Source organism: Carassius auratus, unplaced genomic scaffold (assembly GCF_003368295.1).
Source record: "Carassius auratus strain Wakin unplaced genomic scaffold, ASM336829v1 scaf_tig00014572, whole genome shotgun sequence".
NCBI classification, from domain to species: domain Eukaryota; kingdom Metazoa; phylum Chordata; class Actinopteri; order Cypriniformes; family Cyprinidae; genus Carassius; species Carassius auratus.
Genome location: NW_020524510.1, coordinates 7,221 through 33,746, shown reverse-complemented (window position 1 = coordinate 33,746; position 26,526 = coordinate 7,221). Strand labels below are relative to the sequence as shown.

Below are 26,526 nucleotides of genomic sequence, written 5' to 3'. Positions count from 1 at the left end.
CGCCCCCTGGAACACAGTCATAAATGTTGATGCATAGCTCACACATACTTGCACATATTCATATGAAACTCAGTACACATATAGATCTCATTGTGCCGAACAATTTTCGTATTGCATGTCATTGGGCTCCGCCCAACAGGAAGTCAGCTATTTAGAGTTATGTAAAAAGCGCATGCTCTGGAATTTGATATACTTGTCATAGGTTTTTTACTCGTTTACCACCAAACTCGGTCAACATGATCTCAAGACATTGGGGATGAAAAATTGCCAGGGGATTTTTGATATCTCGAACGGTTTGCTCGTGGCGAGGCGTTGAAATTATGGCGAGAATTGAGAAACAGGAAGTGTCTAATACCATCCACATACATTTCCTGATTTCAATCAAACTTCATCAGATTATTCATTGTATGATGTCGATCACATATATGTGACTATTAGGAGTCAAAGTTATAGCGCCACCAACTGGCAGCAGGAAGTGTGTCATTTTCAAAATGCTTTGAATTCAGCATCTTATTTTTACTCGATTTGCTTCAAACTTCATCAGAATAATGTTAAAACACAGCCGATATGAATCTGCTGGGGGAAATTGGATATCTAAAAATATTGTTGCCGTGGCAACATGTCAAACTGGAATACTTCTCAGGTGATTTTGAGGCAAATAACATGCTTAGAATTTCATCAAACTCAGAACACATATCAGTATTAGTGACAGCTAGACACTGGCAAAAGTTCATAAGAGGGCGTGGAAGAGGCACTCTATAGCGCCACCTTTTGTCAAAAGTGGGGGGGTTAGTTTTAGCTACAGACACCAAACTCAGTACAAAAATTGTTCTTATCAAGACGGACAACTTTCTAATTCACAGTCATCAGCTACGACCAACAGGAAGTCGGCTATTTTGATTTGAATGTGGATTGTTTTTTACATTTAGCTGTGAATTAATGCATACTGCTCAGAGGAGAGTAACACTATACACACCAAACTTGGTCTACATGTTGAAAAAACATTGAGGAACTTAAATTGTGAATGGGTTTTGGATAACTTGGATGGTTTTGTCGTGGTGATTTTTTTAAATGACAGTAAAGATGGAATTATTAATTTTCCTGCATTTTTAAATTCCAAACACTTCAAAACCTTTTTTCATACAGAAAAAAAGTTATTCTGAGTAAATATGCATAGTTTCATGACTTTACAACACTGTATGGATAACAGAAAATTAAAAAACTGTCAGACATCTCATCTCACTCTGTCCCTCTGTTTGAGTGTGTGTGCTTAGACTTCCATTGTCTGAGAGAAATAGCGCCCCTACAGGTGCAGTCACCGGACTAAAAAAGGGAGGAGACTGTCTTTTGGTTTCACTTTTAAATCGGTTAAAATACAAATAAATACTTGGATTTAATTCACACTGACAAGCTAAACCATCATATATGATTATTATCAGGTCAGGGCTCATTAATAATTGATGTGTGGTCAGTGATACGTGAGAAACACGAGAGATGAATCACTGCTCTGAGCAGGAGCATGTGGAATGATGAGCTCAGAAAAAACGAGTTTATTCTTGTTTTATAGCTTTTAAAAATAAAGTATTGCAGCGATATCACACAATTCACCAATTAGAGCACACCAAGAGCTAAATTAAGATGTTTTTGAACTGTTTGTGTGAAAATGAAATATTCGCGGCTGCCTATCTGAAATCACTGCCTCGGATCAGCGCGCACAGTGTCTCAGAGCTCAAAACAAACGAATTTATTCTTGTTTAAGAGCTTTTTCAAATAAAATATCGTCATAAATGCACACAATACATCCATTATAACACAACACGAGCTAAATGCAGGTGTTTGTGACCCGTTTAAGTGTGCAAGACTATTTGAAAGCGCGCCTAGCAGAATAACATATATCTCTCGAGCTGCAGGATTCTGCCTTTCGTCGTAAGAACGAACACATCACGGACAAGATTATTTCAAAATACATAATAGCTTGGCTAATATAAACGAAAACAGCCACGTGAACATAAACTGTTGAGAAATAAATCTGAAGTGGATCTACTGGATTTTAATATTAAGTGACCGCATATACCAGCTGCTTCTGTCTTCAATTTTAATCTATATAAAACATTTAACTCATTCATCTTGGCTGCTTTTTTAATGTGTGTACGTATTTATTTATTATTTTGCTCTAACAAGACTTAATCTATATTTAATTAAATCAATTACATTTTATTTTACATTTGATTTGTCCATTTCTGCATCTAAACGCCTAAAAACCTAAAACATGCTCTATTATACTATTGTTAGCAATTTCTTTATCGTCCAATTTATCTGGTGTACACACTTTTATTTTCATAATAAACTTGTTTGTTAGATTATACACAGTTACAGTGGTCTATAATAAATATTGACAGGTTTTATTCAAGCTGTTTAGAATGATTGCAGTAGGCTAATTTTTTTAAAATGTAAATCCAAAAAAAAAAAAAGAAAAAATTAAATAAATAAAAAACATTGGAAAAGAATAACTTGTACTTTTTTATACATTTTGTATAGTTTCATAGTTTATGCATTATAGTTATAAAAACAAACAAATTTAGACACTCACATAGAAATCTTAGGCCTTATCCTTTTCTGACAGTTTTAGGGATTTTTAAAAATCCTAAAAAACCTTATTTGTGCTGCAAATAATAATTTCAAACTAATTTGATACTGACCTCTGACATCCTGTGACATGATATTTATTTGAATTTACATAATCTCATGGATGTAACAGTAAATCTGTTCAGCTCACAGATCAAGACTAAGCTGTAATGCAAGCAGAACTTTCACAAATGCTTGTAGGTCAATAAAATCATTACAAAACACTTACAAATAATTTAAGGGATTTGATAACACTGTAAAATAATGTCTAATTTGTTAACATTAGCAAATGCATTGATAACGCTTTATAATAACTGCACTCATTAGTAAATAGTCAGTTCATGCTTTATAAAGCCTTGTCCCAATATTAATAGTCAGTAGTAAGCAGTTTATAAATACAGCTATAAATAGCTTGTTCTTGGTTTATAAGCACATTTATTAAAAAGGAGAGTAAAGGATCAGTTATCTTCCTAAGAAAAATAAAAAAAATAAAAATAAACAAACAACAACACTGATTGATACAGAACTCAGAAATGTTATTGTGGATTTATGATAAACTCAGCCTGTAAATGAATTCATTCTCCTCCAAGAAGACACAAGTAGTTCACACCAAATTTTTTTAACATGAAGCCATATACTGAAGATGTTAAATTTCGAATGGGTTTAGGATACCTTAAATGGTGTGGCCATAGAGATTTATTAAAGTAACATAAAAAAATACAATAGTTATTTTACTATATCTGTAAAATTTTTAATTCCAACTCTTCATAATTTTTTATATATGTAGAAGTCATCATTTGAAGGAAGCACAGTAAGTTTCATAGCTTTATCATTTTCAAGAGCCAGCATAAAATTAAAACTATCATAACATATAAATCAAGCTTGCAATTCTTAGTACCAATAATGGCCACCAGATGGTGATATAGGATTACTTTTAAATAATTATTGTAGAAACAAGTATGATTTAAATCATTTATAGAAATCTTTCAAAGAAAAATAATATGTATTTTACTGATAAAATGACCCTCACTTAATTAGAATAATATGCTGAAGTATTGTGAAAACTGTGTATTAAGAATAATTCTTTATAGGCTTTATGGACAGATAAGTTTGGAGTGACTCTTGAAGGATCAGCACCACATCCTCTTTTACCACTGTTTAAAGAATTTATCTTACAGAACAGGTGCGAATGAATTTTGGATAGCTTGAATGGTTTTGTCGTGGTGATTTTTTGAAATAACAGTAAAAAAGGAACCAGTAAATGTCTTTTATTTTTTTAAGTGCAGCTTCTAAACACTTCAACAAAATGTACACATAGAAGACAAGTCATGCTGAGGAAATATGCATAGTTTCATGACTATACAACACTATATGGATGATAGAAAATTAAAAAACTACCATACATCTGATGTCATTGTCCCTCTGGGTAATGTGTGTGTGTGTGTGTGTTAAGTGTGTGTGCTGAGTTTGTGTGAATGTGTGGGAGAGGGGATGGGCTTGGTGTCAGAGAGAGAGAGAGAGAGGGGGGGGGGGGGACTTAATCATCTCTTTAATCACCAGCAGAAAAAAAAGCAATTTGGTGTTGTTGTTGTTTTTTCATCATTACAGCTTAAGAAATATCTTAGGCCTCAACATCAACTGTTGCTAGCCTACTCCCAAAATTAATAGTCATTAGTAAGCATTTTATAAATACAGCTATAATTAAATTGTTCATAGTTTATATGCACATTAATTTTGAGGAGATTAAAGGCTGTAATCTTCCTAAAAAAAAAAAAATAAATAAAAAATAAAATAAACAAACACAGAACTCAGAAACATTTATTTCAAGATGCAATAAAAGAAAACTGTACACTCTATATATATATATATATATATATATATATATATATATATATATATATACACAATTGAATAAGTTTATATTTAATTTTTTTTATCAAGTGTACAGCTAATAATAATAATAATAATAATAACAATAATAATAATGCATTTTATTTAAGGCGCCTTTCAAACCACTCAAGGTCACCGTACAACAAGTAACAACAGTAACAATATTAAAACAAAAAATAACAGCAAATAACAATGTCAATAAAAAACCACAATAATATTAGAATAGCACAACATATTGTGGAATACTATATTAAGACTTTATATATAGGCTTTATGAACAGATAGGTTTTGTGAAGTGAAGTGAAGTGACATTCAGCCAAGTATGGTGACCCATACTCAGAATTTGTGCTCTGCATTTAACCCATCCGAAATGCACACACACAGAGCAGTGAACACACACACACACACACACTGTGAGCACACACCCGGAGCAGTGGGCAGCCATTTATGCTGCGGCGCCCGGGGAGCAGTTGGGGGTTCGATGCCTTGCTCAAGGGCACCTAAGTCGTGGTATTGAAGGTGGAGAGAGAACTGTTCATGCACTACCCCCACCCCCGATTCCGTCCGGCCCGAGACTAGAACTCACAACCCTTCGATTGGGAGTCCAACCCTCTAACCATTAGGCCACGACTTCCCTAAATGAAATAACTGCCATGAATCTTACATTAATTTATTTTGTTAAATATTAATATTCCATTTTTGAGAATGGTAAATGGTAAATGGACTGCATTTATATAGCGCTTTCAACAGACCACATGGCCGCTTTACAATTTGCCTCACATTCACCCATTCACGGCGGTGTCTGCCATACAAGGCACCATCCAGCTCGTCAGGAGCAGCTGGGGTTAGGTGTCTTGCTCAAGGACACCTCGACACTTGGTCAGGTGGAGCCGGGGATCGAACCACCAACCTTCCGGTTTGTAGACAACCTACATGAACCACTGAGCCACTGCCGCCCCAATTTGAGAGATTCTTGAAGTACTAGCATCACCTCCTCTTGTACAACGGTTTGAGGAATATATCTTCCAGATAGTACCGCCGCTCCCTATATGCAGAATACGCAGTCTTCGTAGGGCACCAACTCCCAGAGGGGGCACCATCCCAGTAGCTCAAAAAAATAAAACATGCGCCATTCTCCCATCCGCGCTCGCGACCGCTCGGACATTTGCGGATGAATGTTCGTAATTGATGGATGGACATCTATGCCAGGGTAAAAGACATCAGCAATCCGGCACAGAGAAAAGAAAAATAAAGTAAAAAACAAAACAAAAACAGGCATAAAGTTGGCTTGACATTGGACATTCGAGAGTCTCAAATTTAGGGACCGTCTCTAAAGTTACATGTGATATTGTTATACACTTTTCTAACGTCAGTAGCATTTGAAGAGAATGACTTACAGTCATAAAAACAACTGTAATTGTTCATCTAGGTGACAGCTATAATGCACCATTAAATTAAATGTTTGATATTTATTAAAACAAACTGTAAGTCATATGTACATTATGCTACTTTTTCACATGGGCTCAAAAGCAAATTTGAAGCTCAATAGCATTTGAGGAGAAAGACTTGCAGTCACAAAGCAATTGTAATGTGTTCATATAGGTGTCAGCTACGATGCACAACTTATACATTTTTTATATATATTAAAATAAAGTGTTACTAAAGTTATATATATATATATTGTTCTGTGTATGTGATTTCAAAGTCTAGACGGGTTGGATTAACCCTTTAACTGCCATATCCCTTAAAATTTGATTGCCAGAGGGTTACTGTAAATGCTTATGCCCGCTGGGCACAGTTTTCCCGATGCCACCGGGTGGTGTTGCACTGACGGCTTGAGCCCGCCATCGCTGCTTGCAGCTATATTTTGAACATTGTTTTTTGATTAGCTGAATACTTTTGTGGATACTTACCTGTTGTGTTTGATTGTAACATTACCTGTTGAGGAGAAAAAAGTGAGAAATGATGACATTGTTTGCGTACCTGTTGAAGAACTATGAAAGAAAAGTGTATATTATTTTAATGTTTAAAAACAGTAAATTGTTACATTATTTATACCACCAGAGAAAAAGCTTTGTGTGGGCGTTTTTTTTTCTCCCCTTTTCTGAATTTTTTTTTTTTAAATGTAGGATTATTTTTTTTCCAGCCAAACGCTGCAAGCCAGAAATCCGGCACGGTGCCGGAGAACTTTAAGCCCTGCAATTTGTACCCCTCTGTCAATGTGTTCATCATTTTTATTGTTTATAAACAAACCACATCCATCCCCCACACTTTTGAAAAGCTTGCTACGCCCCTGGCCTAGTGTCAAACATAAACCCACTTAAAAAAGCGTGTGGACACGTAACAACTGAGTTTTGTGTCAGAACTTTTACACTTTCATTCATAAATTCACCCCGTCTGTGTTTGCGAAACGATTGAATTGCGGAATCCAGTCAAAAATAGAACTTGCTGTATAAAGCAGAACGTCACGGATTTTGGCTATTTTTTAATGAATACATCTATATTAGGGCTGTAAAATGAATCAAATATCGATATGGACTAGTGTATATGAATATTAAAGTTAAAAGAGAAATTCATTCAAATACACGCGATGTCCGCAGTAGGGGTGGGCGGATCGATCTAAATATCGATAGTATCGATGCCAACACTGGTATTGGTATTGGATCGATACAATTGTAATTGAATCGATATTTGAATTTAAATATCTCATCTACGTTCATTATACTTTGCTCGTGTCTTCTACCTCTACAATCCTGAGCAAACGCTGCTTTCACATCCTGGCCCACTTTGCTACTCCTCCCCCTCCTCCTGCTGCTCTGCTGTGATTCGTTGTTGCGTCGTCACGTGACTCACTGACACAACGCGCCGAGGAGCAGCGAACAGAGCGCGAAATCTGATAGCACATTGAAGTCCAGAAGGGGGGCTCAGGGAATGTAATTGCACAGGTATATTTGTTCTTTGTTTGTTTTTCAGTAATAATTGTGTGCACTTTATTTCATTTGCTTTTAAAACCAGAAAAAAGGGAGAGATTTTTTTTTTTTTAAAGGCTGTAAAGAATTCATTCTACAGTGCCTAATAACTAAAAATTTTGTGGACTTCAATACATTAATAAAAAATATTGGCTAAATAATTGATAATTTATCCACCTCAGAAATAATGACCTAGACCTACTGCACTCCCCTACACAAGTACAAGTACTACACAAATACAAAGGTATTTTTTAATTTTTTTAAAAAGTATCGTATCGGTATCGGCGATACTGACCCTATATTTATTTGGTATCGGATCAATACCAAATTTAGCACTATCGCCCACCACTAGTTCACAGTGTTTTCCCCCACGCCGACTCCGCCCTCGCCACGCCCCCAGCTATGACTAAATGCCGACTGTATCTATAGGACATTCTACCAGAAACGTACATTTCCACTTGTAAATTTTTTTTTTAATCTAATTCTTAAATCTGAACATTGAGTCATATGGATGACATGTCGATCTATATGTAACACACATCGTGCCATCTCAGCGTGTTTTTATGATTGAAATAAATGCATTTTTATACGCATTTAATTCCTAAAATGTCAGGCCCTGTCACAGACAAATTGTAATGGTTGTAATCCTAATGAATTTCTTTGAAACAAATATAATTTTCTTATTGGTCACATGTCCCCGATTGTATCTAACATGGTTTTGTAATTTCTATAAGCAATATAAGCAACTTTTCGGTCATCTGTAGGACACAGAATACCCTCCAGGCACTCGTAAATAGGAGACATAGTATATATGATACCGTAGTGGATATACACCCCAACCTTCATCTACACAGTTACACAGATTCATTCATCAATATTTCCTATTATTGCATTTTTATAATATAATGTCCTATGTGACAGGACTGACTTTATGGATTTCAATGCAGAAAGTTATGTTTGGTGTTCTTTTGATAAGAATTTACCTATTTTAAATTATTATTATAATTTTAATGTTAATGTAATATAAGACTATAGTAAAGTTCAGGAGTGAAAAAATTGTAATAGTACTACTAATTATTTTAAATTAATTTAAGAGTAACAATTGCCAACTTGAGTGACACACTCGGACGTGAAAACAATAACCCTGTGTTGTGCTACGCATACGCTGGTGTAATAAATATAATTATAACTTCATAATATATGAAGTATACAGCGAATGTATAGACATTTAATTGAACAGCACAAAATAAAGTAACTGTGGTACCAGATAAGACGGCTCAGTAATAACAGTGCAATACAATGGTAATATCTGCATTATTACTTAGGAAATGACATGGTAATAACAGGAACTGCATGTCATTACCTAGGTTATAATGCAGATCAGGGGTGCCCAACCCTGCTCCTGGCGATCGACTGTCCTGCAAAGTTTGGCTCCAACCCTAATCAAACACACCTGCCTCTAATTTTTAAGTGAGCCTGAAGACCTTAATTAGTTGCTTCAGGTGTGTTTGATTAGGACTGGAGCTAAACTTTGCAGGACAGTCGATCGCCAGGAGCAGGGTTGGGCACCCCTGATGTAGATAATACCATGGTATCTGTATGAAGTGGAATAATTACAGTCTTCATTACATAAAACTTATATAGATGACAATTTCATCTATATATTAAGTTTAATCGCAGAAATAGATAACTCTGTTTTTTTAAATGTTCAAAAATCATATTTTTTATGCAGTGTTTTTGTGTTTTATTGTTAGTTTGGAGTTATCTGTTTTTGCAAATAAACTCTTAATGTATTGAAATTCAATTAATATACTAATATGCAGTGCTACATAGCCCTTTGTAAAAGAGGGATAAAATAAAAATAAAAATTGTCGATTAGTATAAAAAGCTTCAGATTTACAGTGTAATGTCTATTTATTTAAATAACGTTTTACTATGGCATGCACTAAATACATTTTAAATGCAATAAACAACAATTCCATTAATTTGTAAGGCAGTGTCACAGGACACACAGGATTGTGACGGGGCCTGACGGTTGGACATTTTAAACTACCATTACTCAGCCTGCTAGCATAAGTCAAGTCAAGGCAAGTCTGCTTTATTGTAAGTTTCCACATGTACAGTACATATATATAGAGAATTAAAATTGGCAGATAGAGTGCAAACCAGTGAAGTGAACAAACAGTGCAGATAAAAAGATTGTAGTGCAAAAACACTTATTCAGTCTGATTAAAGTGTCAAAGGGCTCAAGAGTAGTTATTTTATTTAACTGAGCAGACTGAAGAAGCAGTATGACAGGTGTGTGAGATCACCTGTAACGCAGAGGGCTTTACAGGTGAGACTGGTCTCGTAAATGTCCTGGAGGGAGGGGAGAGAGACACCAATGATCTTCTCAGCTGCTCTCACGATGCGTTGCAGTCTTTTGGCAGGATGCCTTGCAGGTGCCATACCACACAGTGATGCAGCTCGCCAGGATGCTCTCGATGGGTTTACCGTGACAGGGCCTGATACTTTAGCTCATCCTCCTTAAAACACACATACAAAAATAAGCTTAAAATCATACAATTCAATGACAGAACTCACCCTTGATCTGTCAGCTTCATCTTGGTCAAATTATGTCACTTCTTATTGAGTCATACCTTTTAAAGGTGCATTTCACACATTTTGTGTTGAGTTTTATATTAATGTGACAGGACCTACTGAAAACATGGGGACAGTTGTAAAATATAATTATAAAGGTCATACTTAGCGGATCTAACTTTTTGTGGTAGCTTATGTGACTCTGTATCCTCCTCTTTTGTGTGGGGTCCCACAGGGCTCAGTCCTCGGCCCTCTACTTTTCTCTCTGTATTTGCTTCCACTTGGTTCCATACTTAGAAAGTACGGCATTTCATTCCACTGTTATGCAGATGACAGTCAGATTTCTGTACCTCTTAAAAAGAAAAATGATAACTCCGTTGGACAACTACTCGATTGTCTCAACGACATAAATGCCTGGATGGCTCTGAACTTTTTAAATTTTAATGATAAAAAAAAAAACAAGTGATGGTTTTTGGAGGCACCACTGGTATCCCTCCTGTAGATCTGGGCTCTTTGGCACCCTCAAAGCTGTTGTCCAATCAAGTTTCTTTCATTTGAGGCAGCTGGCCAAAATAAAGCCAATTCTGTCAAGACAACATTTTGAAACTGTAATCCACGCCTTTGTCACTACAAGGCTGGACTACTGTAATTCACTATATGTGGGGGTGGAGTCAAGGGACGGGGGCATTTACAACAGAAGTGACATCATCAGCCCGAGACGCAGCTCACTGATCCAGGCACCATCATGGGCAGAGGCTTGCGAGTGGATCGTTTCCTTTTATTCTCTAGCATTAAAACATGCATGTTTTGGTTTTATTTACTTGATTAACAAAGGTATATGTGTATTAGCAGTGTTTGCACAACTTAAAGAAGTTGTTAACATGAACATCCGCTGTTTATTTCTCTCAATGTGCATGTTTTTGTTGCATTTAAAATGTGTATTGTTTCATTTGGTTAACTGCATGTGTATTAACAGTGGTTTTTTTTTTTAAATCTATTAACTTGTGGGAGGATGCCAGCGCACAGAAGCGGTCTTTGTTTACATTAGTTCAAAATTACTGCTGGTTTTAATGTAAAATTATTCAGTTCACTTCGTAAACTATAATTTACATTTATTAAAAAGGTCTTATTTTCTTTTGCAAAACTCTATTCTTTTTTTTATATATGCGGCATTATATTGACTCCGTACAAATGTTTTTTGTTTTTTGTTTTTTATCACCTTAATTAGATTACGAAGAATGATTTGTTGATCTTGTTTTCCCTTTAATACATACTTTCCGCAAGATATTTTTCAATTACTTAAAAAAAGAGGTAGGAACATGTCACACTCGTCCCACCCGCAAATTACGCCTATGCAGTAAACTAGCTAAAAAAAAAACAGAACAACGTTTTTATATGCTGACCCAAAAAAAGAGTGTATCCGCACAATCCGAGCACTGGTTTTAAGTATAAATCAGTGTAGTGTAAGTTGTTAAACTTTTTCACAAGCCATGGGTGAAAATATGTGGCTTGTTAAACACTGAGAAATGAAAAATGATGGAAACCCGTTTAGCAGGAAAGTCACCAATGGTTTGGTGTTTTAAGAATTACAGTCTTTACGGTTATGACTACAAACTCAAACTACGGCAAGAAGAAGAAACAGAAGGTGAACAATATGCAGAACTGGGCAAATTATCTCAAGAGCACAATCATCCATAAAATCATCGTTGATTTGAAGTGGAAAGCTCTTCTGATCTTCTAACAATGAGCAAATGAAAGAATACAGATGCAGGTGATTTCTAAAATGACAAATACAGCAGCACAGACACAAAACAGGTTCATTGTGATTAGGGTGAATGAAGCAGATGAAGGACACAGCCGATTCTTTCTTCAGAACGGAAGACTTCCATGTAGACTGTTCAAAAGTTAGATGAATATATTCTAGGAAGAAGGAAGTGATCTTAAAAGGTGGTGGTAAAATACCTTAAAGATATATTTTTCTGATGATCTCATTATTATGTGTTATACAGCAGCTTTTTATTTCTGAGCAGATTGTGTTGTCATGACAGATTGTCCAAATAGACACAAGTTATCTAATATAATGTGCAGTAAGAGCTGATTTGTTGTCTAGAGCATCATCATGGTGAACTGCTGTGGTCTCGTGTCTGAAAAAAACCAACCAGGTATAAACATCTCTTCTTTCTTTTAATCAAAGCTTTAACAGTTTATATTTCATATGGTGTCTGTCTCTCAGAAGTCATTGTCTTCTGTTTGTCTCTCAGTTCCTCTGAAGAGTATCTCGGTGGAGCTGCAGGTCCGGGATCACGTGGCCTCCGTCAGCTCCTGTCTGCAGTATGTGAACGAGGAGGAGCGTCCGCTGGAGGCCGTGTTCGTCTTCCCGCTGCCCGCCGACGCCGCGGTCTGTCACTTCAGCGCCAGGATCGGAGAGCAGGAGATTGTGGCCGAGGTGCAGGACAAACAGAGTGTGAGTCCTGCGTCTGTCTCTAGTGCTGTCTGATTGTGTCTGAGTTTGTGGATACGGATGAGTTTGTCTCTCACAGGCGCGGGATCAGTATGATGATGCTGTGAGCTCGGGCCAGCAGGCGTTTCTGCTGGAAGAGAGCGAGGAGAGTTCAGATGTGTTCAAACTGAGTGTGGGCTGTTTGTCTCCGGGTCAGAAGGCCTCCATCACCATCGTCTACATCATTGAGCTCAGTGTCCAGGCCGATGACGCGCTGCGCTTCTGTCTGCCCGCTGTACTCAACCCACGATACACACCTGCAGGTAATCATTACCTGGTCATGAGATGATGGTGACGACCTCAATATCATAATTCACATCTGTAGCTTAGATACAGAAGTATTCTCTAACATGCTGCTTTGCTGCTCGAGAAACATTTCTTATTAGTATTATCATCAATGTCAAAAACATTTTATTCACATTCAGAAGATTAAAAAAAAAACTTTTATTCATGAAGGATTGAATTGATCAAAAGTGACAGCAAATAGATATGATGTTATAAATTATTTCTATTTTAGGAAAAAAAATATTTTGAGCTTTCAATTAAACAAGTAATCCTGAAAAAAAAAACATCACAATTTGCACAAAAACACAAAATCTTAATTATTCCTAGCTTTTGATCGTTAGAGCAGTGCTGGCAGTGTGTGGAATCATCTGCACTGCGAGAGATGCTTGATCGTAGTAGAACTGCAGAAATGTAATGCTTTTTTATGGATTTTACATTAGTAACGTCTGTAGTTCACAGGTTTTATGATCCGCAGTCGAAAGTGCTTTTTATCACAAGTGGGAGCAGCAGTTGTCAACCAATCAGTAAACTCTTAAATCTGCCTGATGCACAGGTCACTTCCGGTCAGGAATAAAGGCTCTAGATTGATCCGGAGTTATAAAGTATGTCTGTTTGTCTGTGGTTCTCTCAGTTTCAGCGGCTGGTGTTCCAGAAGTTTCCTCAGCATCAGTTATTCCTTACACTCTGTCTCTGAGTGTTGAAGTGAGATCTTCAGACCGTATCTCCAAACTCGAGTCTAGCTGCCCTCTGGATCCTCTGGAGTTCCTCGACGCGCAACACACTCACGCCAAGGTACTGTGTGTGTGTAAGAGTGTGTGTTTCTCACTCTGTGTGTGTGTGTAAGAGTGTGTGTTTCTCACTCTGTGTGTGTGTAAGAGTGTGTGTTTCTCACTCTGTGTGTGTGTGTAAGAGTGTGTGTTTCTCACTCTGTGTGTGTGTGTAAGAGTGTGTGTTTCTCACTCTGTGTGTGTGTGTAAGAGTGTGTGTTTCTCACTCTGTGTGTGTAAGAGTGTGTGTTTCTCACTCTGTGTTTGTGTGTAAGAGTGTGTGTTTCTCACTCTGTGTGTGTGTGTGTGTAAGAGTGTGTGTTTCTCACTCTGTGTGTGTGTGTGTGAGTGTGAGTGTGTGTGTGTGTGTTCTTGTTTTTGTATAATATCAGGACACAACTCTGTATAATGACATGGGTATGACACAGGTATTACAAGGAGAGGGTGACTTATGAGGACATAACCCATGTCCCCATTTTTCAAAACACTTATAAATCATACAGAATGAGTTTTTTTGAGAAAGTAAAAATACACAAAGTTTCCTGTGAGGGTTAGGGTTAGGTGTAGGGTTGGTGAAGGGACATAGAATATACAGTTTGTACAGAATAAAAACCATTACACCTATGGGATGAACACACTTTACACAAAAACAAACATGTGTGTGTGTGTATGTGTGTGTGTGTGTGTGTGTGTGTAGGTCAATCTCAGTTCTGGTCACCGGTTCGATAAGGATGTGGAGCTGTTTCTGTATTATGAGAATTCCCATCATCCCTCTGCTGTCGTGGAGGCAGGAGCGTCCGTTGCTGAGTCAGGTACAACTCTGAACAATCCAGTGCAAATCTTAGTAAAACACACAAGATATGATGCTTTTGTTTGCCTCCGAGTTCTGTTTGGTGTAAGTATACTCATAATGTTCTTCATAAAGGCAATCATTTGACCTTTGGTGTTCATATCTTACTGTTTGATCAAAGAATGCTGAATGTTACAGCAAAATATATATGTTTTTATTCTAGAAGGCTGTGCACTGATCTGTGATGTTTAGGGCGGGTGGTGTGTGAGTTGGGACGCAGGGCTTCATGAGTTGTTCATGAGTTGTTCAGGAAGCTTCGATTGGCTCTGCAGGATCGAGTTTAACACGTCTCTCTGTTGCAGGTTCTCTGATGGGTGACCCAGCGCTCATGATCAGTCTGTACCCAGAGTTCCCTGCAGATGTGATGTCATCACTGGCGTCTCAGGGCGAGTTCATTTTTGTGGTTGACAGGTCAGGCAGTATGGGCTGCAAGATGCATCATGGGAATGACGCACAGATGCGCATCGAAAGTGCAAGAGTAAGATGTCAGATTTCAGACATGACGCATTAATCTGAGTGTATTGAGTTGCGTGTTCATCTGCACGTGTGTATGTCTCCAGGACACGCTGCTGCTGCTGCTGAAGAGTCTGCCCATGGGATGCTACTTCAACATCTACGGATTCGGATCTCGCTTTGAGTCCTTCTTTCCGTCAGTAACTAGATGTTAATTAATCTTCAGGAGTGACTTTGTGTGGGTTAGCGGTGGGTGTGTGAGAGACTGTGGTGTGTGTCATTGCAGTCAGAGTGTTGTGTACAGCGAGGACACGATGGAAGAGGCTCTGAAGAGAGTGAAGAGCATGAGGGCAGACATGGGCGGCACAGAGATCCTACAGCCGCTTAAACACATCTACAGTCAGCCCTGTTACCCAGATCACCCTCGACAGGTACAGCACAGCCACACTCTCACTGATTCCTTCAGGAAAACAAACCGATCATTGCCTCCTCTCTCTTCCTCCCTCTCAGCTGTTCATCTTCACTGATGGAGAGGTGTGGAACACTAAGGAGGTGCTGGATCTGGTGAAGAGTCACGTTTACTCTCACAGGTGCGTTCACTCGTCTCAGTCCTCCTCATGTACTGATCTCATGTCAGGCGCTCAGCACTGGAGCTGCTCTTGTGTCTGCAGGTGTTTCTCCTTCGGGATCGGTGAGGGTGCGAGTACGGCTCTCATCACAGGAATGGCCAGAGAAGGTTCTGGTCACGCTCAGTTCATCACAGGGACTGACCGCATGCAGCCCAAAGTAAGACCTACAGTGGAAACCGACTGGACAGAGTTAGCATAAGATGTTAAGGGTGTGTATGTACCAGCCTCTCTCCTCCGTCAGGTGATGCAGTCACTCAGGTTTGCTCTCCAGCCGGCCGTGGATAATATCTCTGTGGACTGGTCCGTTCCCGAGGGTGTGACGGTGGACATGCTGTCCCCATCCATCAATACTCTGTTCCAGGGTCAGAGGGCGCTCATCTACGCTCAGATTAAAGGACAGGTGAAAAGCTTTGAATGGTTTTATCTAAAAGGCTTTTAGAGACCAGTGTCATTCTTTTGTTTAAACCAAGGGTTCAACTGATTATGTAATCCGTATGAAAGGTGGATTTCTCTCTGAAGTGCATCACTGTTCTGCAGATTCTGCACCGACTCCGAGAACACTAGGCATAAGTAAAATTAGCTTATTAATCAACTAGAACAGCCCTAGATAAATTACATATTTTCCATGTAAATCAAAGTTTTGTTCTAACCAACTGTGACAGGGATACATAAGCGTCAGGAGATTCTGTTTCTGAAACTGTTTCTATTTATTTGTGACATTGCAGCTGAAAGAAGAAAATACAAAATTAATATCCACTGGCAATAATCAGTCATGATTCTGCGATCGCAGAATTTAAATCAAAATCAAACAAGCTCCACAATATTTGGATTTTTCTAAATGGCAGATTTCCTGACAATGAGTGACGCAGATGCATGAAGATGGAAAGTCACTGTCTGACAGTAGGTGGCGCTCATGTTACTGCAGTAGTACAGGCGTTTCCAGTTTTACTGCTGTTAACACACTACTTTCTGATTCTAACACAGAGTTAGAAGCAACAGAATATATTTTTTTAACTGAAAGTGCTGCTCCTCTCTGCTCGCTGAACAGAGCAGATAGAGATGCGTGTGCGCGCGCTGGGAGAGAGAGAGAGAGAGAGAGAGAGAGAGAGAGAGAGAGAGCTTGTGCTTGGGCGGCAGTCTCAGAGTCTCAGAGACTAAATAAGGTCTGTCAAACAAAGTCGCTAGATTGGCAACATTGCCGCCTGTTGCGTGCGTGTGTTTGGGACCGCTGGCGTAAAAACACTGGCTCTGATTGGCTACCATGAAACACATGCCTCTGCCTTAGCCAATCATAGCCAGGGGTGCGTTCGGATTACATAGTTTATTAAATCAATGCATAGTAACGCACCGCATTTAACGTCCAGTAATGTTAACGGCATTGTAACGACGGGAAAAGTAATTAGTTAGTTTACCCCGTTACTGAAAAAATAACGTTGTTACCTAACGCCGTTCTTTTAAACGCCGTTATTCTAAACACTGGTAGGACCGCACGCCTGCTCCTCCCCGTCCAGGGCCATTTCTCAATATCAAGTACGCCAATTTCAGACTTGTGCTCTCTGTAGTTCAGACTTCACAAGTTAGAATCGGGAGCATGACTCCTGCGGACGGGACGACACAATCCCGGTGATTCTGCAAACATCAGCGTACTTGATGACGTCAGTTAGCTCTACTTGACTACTGCAATATTCTTTACTGAATTTACAATAAGAGGAAATTTAAATGATCCCTCATCATGTTTACCCACCACAGAGTCATCAGAGCCGGCGGTGAATGTCCAAAGGTCAAGCTGAGGTTGCTCTGGTCAGGAAACATGAACGATTTCTCTGATATCAGCGACGCACATGTTCACATAGACACGTTCTTTATAAATAAACCACTGATTTTAATTTTAAACAACTACATTCTTGTGAATTTTATGAAACAATAACATACATATTTGCAAAATTGATGCTTATGCTCATGTTACAAATGTTGAATTAAGAATGTTGTCTGTGGTATTTTTTCACTGCAAAAAAAAAAAAAAAAAAAAAAGGCTACAATTTTTTTTGCCTCAAATTGAGAAAAGCCACCACAAAAAAATTTAGTCTTTTTCAGCTACAAAAATCAGAAAAACTTCCCACTGAATCCTGGTGGGATGATCATCTGAGGTACTGATTACAGGTACACCACAACAGTAATGACTTTATGAACTACTTTACTTCTAAAATCGATACTATTAGAGATAAAATTGCAACCATCCAGCCGTCAGCTACAGTATCACATCAGACAGTGCACTATAGACCCCCTGAGGAACAGTTCCACTCATTCTCTACTATAGGAGAGGAAGAATTGTATAAACTTGTTAAATCATCTAAACTTACAACATGTATGTTAGACCCTATACCATCTAAGCTCCTAAAAGAGGTGCTTCCAGAAGTCATAGATCCTCTTCTGACTATTATTAATTCCTCATTGTCATTAGGATATGTCCCCAAAACCTTCAAACTGGCTGTTATTAAGCCTCTCATAAAAAAACCACAACTTGACCCCAGAGAACTTGTTAATTATAGACCAATCTTGAATCTCCCTTTTCTGTCCAAGATACTAGAAAAGGTGGTATCCTCACAATTATATTCCTTCTTAGAGAAAAATGGTATATGTGAGGATTTCCAATCAGGATTTAGACCGTATCATAGTACTGAAACTGCTCTCCTTAGAGTTACAAATGATCTGCTCTTATCATCTGATCGTGGGTGTATCTCTCTATTAGTTTTATTGGATCTTAGTGCTGCGTTTGACACAATTGACCACAAAATTCTTTTGCATAGACTTGAACACGTTGTTGGCATCAGTGGAAGTGCATTAGCATGGTTTAAATCATACTTATATGACCGCCATCAGTTCGTAGCAGTGAATGAAGATGTATCATATCGTTCACAAGTGCAGTATGGAGTACCTCAAGGCTCAGTACTAGGGCCGCTACTCTTCACGCTTTATATGTTACCCTTGGGAGATATCATCAGGAAACATGGTGTTAGCTTTCACTGTTATGCTGATGATACTCAGCTCTATATTTCCTCGCAGCCCGGTGAAACACACCAATTTGAAAAACTAATGGAATGCATAGTCGATATAAAAAATTGGATGACGAGTAATTTCTTACTGCTAAATTCAGAAAAAACAGAGGTGTTAATCATAGGGCCTAAAAACTCTGCTTGTGATAACCTAGAACACTGTCTAAGACTTGATGGTTGCTCTGTCAATTCTTCGTCATCAGTTAGGAACCTAGGTGTGCTACTTGATCGCAATCTTTCCTTAGAAAGCCACGTTTCTAGCATTTGTAAAACTGCATTTTTCCATCTCAAAAATATATCTAAATTACGGCCTATGCTCTCAATGTCAAATGCAGAAATGTTAATCCATGCATTTATGACTTCAAGGTTAGACTATTGTAATGCTTTATTGGGTGGTTGTTCTGCACGCTTGGTAAACAAACTACAGCTAGTCCAAAATGCAGCAGCAAGAGTTCTTACTAGAACCAGGAAGTATGACCATATTAGCCCGGTCCTGTCCACACTGCACTGGCTCCCTATCAAACATCGTATAGATTTTAAAATATTGCCTATTACTTATAAAGCCCTGAATGGTTTAGCTCCTCAGTATTTGAATGAGCTCCTTTTACATTATACTCCTCTACGTCCGCTACGTTCTCAAACTCAGGCAATTTGATAATACCTAGAATATCAAAATCAACTGCGGGCGGCAGATCCTTTTCCTATTTGGCGCCTAAACTCTGGAATAACCTACCTAACATTGTTCGGGAGGCAGACACACTCTTGCAGTTTAAATCTAGATTAAAGACCCATCTCTTTAACCTGGCTTACACATAACATACTAATATGCTTTTAATATCCAAATCCGTTAAAGGATTTTTAGGATGCATTAATTAGGTAAACCGGAACCGGAAACACTTCACATAACACCCGATGTACTTGCTACATCATTAGAAGAATGGCATCTACGCTAATATTTGTCTGTTTCTCTCTTGTTCCGAGGTCACCGTGGCCACCAGATCCAGTCTGTGTCCAGATCAGAGGGTCACTGCAGTCACCCGGATCCAGTACGTATCCAGACCAGATGGTGGATCAGCACCTAGAAAGGACCTCTACTGCCCTGAAAGACAGCGGAGACCAGGACAACTAGAGCCCAGATACAGATCCCCTGTAAAGACCTTGTCTCAGAGGACCACCAGGACAAGACCACAGGAAACAGATGATTCTTCTGCACAATCTGACTTTGCTGCAGTCTGGAATTGAACTACTGGTTTCGTCTGGTCAGAGGAGAACTGACCCCAACTGAGCTTGGTTTCTCCCAAGGTTTTTTTCTCCATTCTGTCACCGATGGAGTTTCGGTTCCTTGCCGCTGTCGCCTCTGGCTTGCTTAGTTGGGGTCACTTCATCTACAGCGATATCATTGACTTGATTGCAAATTAAAACAGACACTATTTAACTGAACAGAGATGACATCACTGAATTCAATGATGAACTGCCTTTAACTATCATTTTCCATTATTGAGACACTGTTTTCCAAACGAATGTTGTTCAGTGCTTTGACACAATGTATTTTGTTTAAAGCACTATATAAATAAAGGTGATTGATTGATTGACTGATTGTGGGATTTAGGATGTTAAAAGGGTTTAATGAAAATTTATGATCAAGATTAAAAAAAAATATAAATAGAACAAGAACCAATATACTGGACGTCATATATATATATATAAAAAAAAAAAACTCAAACTAGAGACAGCAGTGGATTTGAAGGAGGCTCCACCCACACACTCTTCTGATTGGCTGATATGTGTGATTGATTTTGTCACATTCGGTACCATTGCATCACATTTATTTTTAAAACTAAATGATACATGCAATCACATATTTAATCTAAATAGTTGAAGAGCCCTGTAAAATGCTTAAACATCAAAAGTGTTACCTTCTCTTTCTTCCTCATCGTAGAGTTCAGGACAGACTGAAGGATCTGTAACTCTGAAATACAGGCTGAAAGATCAACCGGTGACTAACCAGCTTCAGTTTACTCTTAAACCAGCAGAGGACACAGGGTAACACACACACACACACACACACACTCTATCATTCTTGCACGCTGTCACATACAGGTTTCATCCGCCTCATTGGACAGAATCCGTTCGCTCATGAATAGGACATTTTCTCTTGAGCCTCAGAGGTTTGAGATCTCTTCAAAATTAGAAATTATATGCTTTTGTTTTTATGAAATTTAGTTGTGTAAAAAGGATGTAATTATGCTTTTGAACATGGCCGTCCAAAGCTAAACAAATGCACACTGGCCAACAGTATGTTTCTCTAAGACAGTTTTATTGCTATTCATTGTATTGCTTTTTATGGCTTTAATAAGACAATTACAGATTTTACATGAATCAATACAAAAAAAAAATGTGGGATGAAATCATCCAAAAGTGTCACCTTATCAGACGCTCATTAGCCTCCGGGCCACGTGTCTGACAGGTTTGTGTTTGTTGTAGACTGACGATCCACCGGCTGGCGGCCCGGTCTGTGATCCGCTCTCTGGAGCTGCAGGAACGAGCCGGAGGAGCAGACATGGAGAACATCAGGAGAAGGATTGTGGAGCTCAGCGTTCAGGCCGGAGTGAGCAGTGCTCATACAGCCTTCATCGGCGTTAATAAAGACAGCAAACAGACAGTGAAAGGACCGCTGCTGCAGAGGAGAGTGCCAGTAGCACGTAAGCTCTGTGTGTGTGTGTGTGTGTGTGTGTGTGTATGCATCCACTGATCTAGAACAGTCCTGACCCTGGAGAGACACTGTCCTGCAGAGTTTAGTTCCAGTCCTAATTAAACACATCTGGACCTGCTGTACGAGGTCTTCAGGATGACTAGAAGCTTCAGGAAAGTGAAGTGGAGCATGCTGGAACTAAAGTCTGCAGGACACTGGGGCTCCAGGATGAGGATTGGACAAAGTCAGTTTTCCTGTCACACATTAGGTAGACATGCATAATAATTTGGTGTTTTCAAATCATCAACATGTGACATTGAAATCTTTTACTAGGTATGATGGGTGCGTTTGGTGGTCCTGGTATGAATAAGTGCGGTAAGAAATATCCTCCAATATTCATTGTGTTCAAGGTTCAGTCCATCTCAAGTGGCCTACTGGAGAATGTTTGACTATTTCTAACTTTCCACATTTGTTTGTTGAGACATTACCATTATGTACAGTTATTTAAAAAAGCACGTTTTGGCTATGCAGATGTTTACATTAACCTCAGTATCTCAGCTCAGGATGGTCGGAGCTCCTTGGGACGAAACTGATCTTTAAAGCATAATTTTATGTAATAGCACAGAATTTCAGATATTGATGTTTTCATAAGTGTCTGTATAACCAAAATTTAATGTGGGTCATGACACAAAGATTGCTGTTGTGGTTAAACCAGGTAAAATAAAAACAAAAAAATAGGTAGTTTCAATACCAATACATATAGTTAAATTAAATTAAGAATGGTCAATCAACCAACTTTAAAATTTTTGGACGACTTGAGATTTGTGAAAAGTTGGTTTGGTGTGATTGTTTTTTGTTTATGATTCTGTCAGATATGTTTTTATTCTTATACAGTATCTACTTTTCTCTGTTTTCTCAGTAGGAATGGCTCCCAGAATGATGAGACGTTCTCCAATGCGTAAGAGAGATACACACACAACACCTCACTGATCTTGTGTTATTTTTATTTTTTTTACTTTTTTCTTCATCTAATTGACTTTTATTTTGTCATTCATTGAATGATTGTTTTTTTAGAATGTGACATACAATCGAACCGCATGAGGATGGAATGTGATTCTGTCTCATTTAAAAGTAAGTCAAAGAAATCAGACACAATGCCCTAATCAGACAGGATGATTTGATATGGGGCTCTTCGGGATCAGGACTGATCTACACACACAGTACATCACCACATTATGTATTAGTAACTGAGCTGCTTTTATTAATACCTTCATTCATTTTTCCCATTCCATTTTTCTTTCAATTTACAGCATTTATGCCTTCTATTAATTACCCTCAACAATATATATTTATCTGCTTTAATCATAAAAATTTCAGATATTGAGGTTTTCATAAGTGTCTGTATAACCAAAATTTAAAAAAAAAACAATTTCAATGGGTGATGACACAAAGATTGCTGTTGTGGTTAAACCAGGTAAAATAAAAACAAAAAAATAGGTAGTTTCAATACCAATACATATAGTTAAATTAAATTAAGAATGGTCAATCAACCAACTTTAAAATTTTTGGACGACTTGAGATTTGTGAAAAGTTGGTTTGGTGTGATTGTTTTTTGTTTATGATTCTGTCAGATATGTTTTTATTCTTATACAGTATCTGCTTTTCTCTGTTTTCTCAGAAGGAATGGCTCCCAGAATGATGAGACGTTCTCCAATGCGTAAGAGAGATACACACACAACACCTCACTGATCTTGTGTTATTTTTATTTTTTTTTACTTTTTTCTTCATCTAATTGACTTTTATTTTGTCACTCATTGAATGATTGTTTTTAGCACATGCCATTAACAGCCCCGGGTTTTCTCTCTGTTTTCTAAGTATACCACCACTTGACTGAGCTTTTCTTGTTCTTTTTTGAATGTGTATATCAATTGAATTGCCTTTCATGAACGTCACTCTCTGAATGATTGTTTTTTTAGCATGTGACATACAATCGAACAGCATGGGGATTGAATGTGATTCTGTCTCTGATGATTGTTATGAGGGTAAGTCAAAGAAATCAGACACAATGCCCTAATCAGACAGGATGATTTGATATGGGGCTCTTCGGGATCAGGACTGATCTACACACACAGTACATCACCACATTATGTATTAGTAACTGAGCTGCTTTTATTAATACCTTCATTCATTTTTCCCATTCCATTTTTATTTCAATTTACAGCATTTATGCCTTCTATTAATTACCCTCAACAATATATATTTATCTGCTTTAATCATAAAAATATCAGAAATAATGCCGCTATAGGTGTCCAGATGACTTCTGTCTGATTGATCTGTGTCTTTCAGCAGAAGCTGAGCCCCAGAAGGACCCTTTGCTCCAGCTGATCTCTCTTCAGAAAGCTGCGGGATGCTGGGAGCTCAACGCCTCATTGGCTGCTGTGTTTGGGAAGACAGAGGACCAGGTGACCAATCAGAAAGCAGTACAGGTGGGACATATGATGTCATCTTCTTAGACAGGTTGATGATTGGTCCATTGCGTGTGTTTGATGTGTGCTTGTGTTTCAGGTGGATGGGTCAGTGTGGGCCACCGTCCTCGCCCTCATCTGGTTATATGCGTTTAAATCAGATCAGCAGGTGGAGTGGCAGTTTGTGGCCATGAAGTCGGCATCATGGATCCGCTCTCAGAAACGTGAGACTATATTCAGCTTTCAAATTATTTCACACCACATGTTCTGCGAGTTAGTGCTTTCCATGTTATTTTACAGTGATTTGAGATTGCAGGTGTGTGTGTTTCAGCGAATGGCCTGTCTCAGTGTGTGTGTGATGGGAACGCTCTGTTGGGATGTCAGGTGACTGAAGACATGCTGGGAATCTGAAGACTGCAAATCCTGTGTTCTGAGAAGACAAAAAATCTCGTAAACAGTTGTGTTGTTTCTGGTATAAGATATGAACAGTTTTTTTAAGCAGTGGTGTTTTAAGTGTATGTACGTTTCAGGACCTGTCCTAAAAATTATTTATGTCTTGCTATTTTTCATATTTTATCCATTACTTCAAATTTAGTGTTTTAACCGCTTCTGCTCGAATGCTATTTTGGGTTAGGGGTTAGGGTTAGGGCATTTAGCTAGGGCATTTTTCTTACCCAAATTCAAAAACTTCCCATACCCACATGCAGTGGTGTACATACAAATGTTTGGTTTCATTTTACAGGAAACCATTTGAAATTACATAAAACACTGTTGAAATTAATAAAAGTTATTTTATATGTTGTCGGTGTTATAATAATCTTTTTTTCAGGATTCTTTGATAATACATTGTATACATTTTGTAATACATTTTACATTTAACACATTCAGCAAGGATGTGTTAAATGTATATAAAATGATAGTAAAACACATTTAAAAAAAACTATTCATATCTTAAAAAAAATATAGATTGCCACAATCTTTTCAGTAGTAGTGTATATTGTAACAACATTTCTATTTGTGAGTGTATGAAAATGCTAAATTTTCAATTAAAGAGAACTTATAGAATTATTATGGGCTGCTTTTGGTGCTTGACACTTCATTTGTCATTTTGTGTTTTAAGACTGAGATCCAAGGTTAAAAATACGCTGGAAGTTACTTAATGTAAATAGTTTTATCTATTTAACAACATTAATAGATGACTTCCCTTATTACCATATTTTTCGGACTATAAGTCGCACCTGAGTATAAGTTGCATCAGTCCAAAAATACGTCATGATGAGGAAAAAAAACATATATAAGTCGCACCGGACTATTAGTCGCATTTATTTAGAACCAAGCACCAAGAGAAAACATCACCTTCTGCAGCCACGAGAGGGCACTCTATGATTTCAGTGTATGCTACAGTAGCACTGAGCAGCATAGAGCGCCCTCTCGCGGCTGGAGAAGGTAATGTTTTCTCTTGGTTCATGTCTCTTAGTTCATTTCTCTTGGTTCATGTCAAATTAATTGAGACATTAATCACGTCTTCCATCAGGTAAAATACATGTGTATGACTGGATGTTAAAATAATCACAATTTTTGCATTGGCCAAAACTGATTTGCTGAAGTCAAAACGTGAGTTGCACTCGCTGTGAAGTGGGACCAACCAGCAGAGCATTCCTCTTCTTAAAGCCTTTCTCATTCACAAATCAAACACTTAAAAAAAAGTGATTAATTCTCAATTTAGAGTTAGTTATTTGTATGGTCTAGGTGGTCATATACGGCATATGCCTTAAATACAGGAAAATAGGCTTTCATATGGAACGTTTCTTTGATGCCTTAAATATGATTTGATGCCTTAAATATACCTCTTCATTCACTGCTACGAATTGATGGCGGCCATAAAAGTATGATTTAAACCATGCTAATGCACTTCCATTAATGCCAACAAAGTGTTCAAGTCTATGCAAAAGAATGTTGTGGTCAATAGTTTCAAACGAAGCACTAAGATCAAATAGAACTAATAGAGAGATTTGTAACTCTAAGGAGAGCAGTCTCAGTACTATGATACAGTCAAAATCCTGCCTGGAAATCCTCACATATACCATTTTTTATCTAAGACGGAATATAATTGTGAGGATACTACCTTTTCTAGTATCTTGGACAGAGAAGGCAGATTCGAGATCGATCTATAATTAACTAGTTCTCTTTGGGGTCAGGTTGTGTTTTTTTTGATGAGAGGGTTAATAACAGCCAGTTTGAAGGTTTTGGGGACATATCCTAATGACCATAAGGAATTAATAATAGTCAATTCAAGTCACCTTTATTTATATAGTGCTTTAAACAAAATACATTGCGTCAAAGCAACTGAATAACATTCATAAGGAAAACAGTGTGTCAATAATGCAAAATGATAGTTAAAGGCAGCTCATCGTTGAATTCAGTGACGTCATCTCTGTTTAGTTTAAATAGTGTCCGTGAATTTATTGCAGTCAAGTCAACGATATCGCTGTAGATGAAGTGACCCCAACTAAGCAAGCCAGAGGCGACAGTGGCAAGGAACCGAAACTCCATCGGTGACAGAATGGAGAAAAAAACCTTGGGAGAAACCAAGCTCAGTTGGGGTCAGTTCTCCTCTGACCAGACGAAACCAGTAGTTCAATTCCAGGCTGCAGCAAAGTCAGATTGTGCAGAAGAATCATCTGTTTCCTGTGGTCTTTTCCTGGTGCTCCTCTGAGACACGGTCTTTACAGGGGATCTGTATCTGGGCTCTAGTTGTCCTGGTCTCC

At 38.1% G+C, this 26,526-nt stretch overlaps 1 protein-coding gene across 18 annotated transcripts in view; it reads left to right on the top strand.

The window, feature by feature from the left end:
- Positions 1–24,560, top strand: part of LOC113074413 (von Willebrand factor A domain-containing protein 5A) — a 49,598-nt gene extending 25,038 nt beyond the window's left edge. Inside the window, exons 2-22 of one of the 18 annotated variants that reach the window (XM_026247247.1) lie at positions 12,175–12,226; positions 12,326–12,528; positions 12,605–12,827; positions 13,481–13,641; positions 14,314–14,428; positions 14,769–14,944; positions 15,027–15,115; positions 15,206–15,350; positions 15,430–15,509; positions 15,591–15,705; positions 15,790–15,948; positions 20,541–20,644; positions 21,086–21,303; positions 21,627–21,668; positions 22,216–22,251; positions 22,368–22,424; positions 22,975–23,010; positions 23,270–23,335; positions 23,640–23,779; positions 23,859–23,982; positions 24,090–24,560. In XM_026247247.1, coding sequence (XP_026103032.1) covers positions 12,184–12,226; positions 12,326–12,528; positions 12,605–12,827; positions 13,481–13,641; positions 14,314–14,428; positions 14,769–14,944; positions 15,027–15,115; positions 15,206–15,350; positions 15,430–15,509; positions 15,591–15,705; positions 15,790–15,948; positions 20,541–20,644; positions 21,086–21,303; positions 21,627–21,668; positions 22,216–22,251; positions 22,368–22,424; positions 22,975–23,010; positions 23,270–23,335; positions 23,640–23,779; positions 23,859–23,982; positions 24,090–24,169 — 2,412 coding nt within the window. In that variant the 5' untranslated portion in view covers positions 12,175–12,183 and the 3' untranslated portion in view covers positions 24,170–24,560. Of the gene's footprint in view, positions 1–12,174; positions 12,227–12,325; positions 12,529–12,604; positions 12,828–13,480; positions 13,642–14,313; positions 14,429–14,768; positions 14,945–15,026; positions 15,116–15,205; positions 15,351–15,429; positions 15,510–15,590; positions 15,706–15,789; positions 15,949–20,540; positions 20,645–21,085; positions 21,304–21,626; positions 21,669–22,212; positions 22,252–22,367; positions 22,425–22,971; positions 23,011–23,269; positions 23,336–23,639; positions 23,780–23,858; positions 23,983–24,089 lie in introns of all 18 variants that reach the window. The other 17 variants (XM_026247243.1, XM_026247248.1, XM_026247246.1 and 14 more) reach the window with 17 other exon arrangements.
- Positions 24,561–26,526: the final 1,966 nt, after the last annotated feature.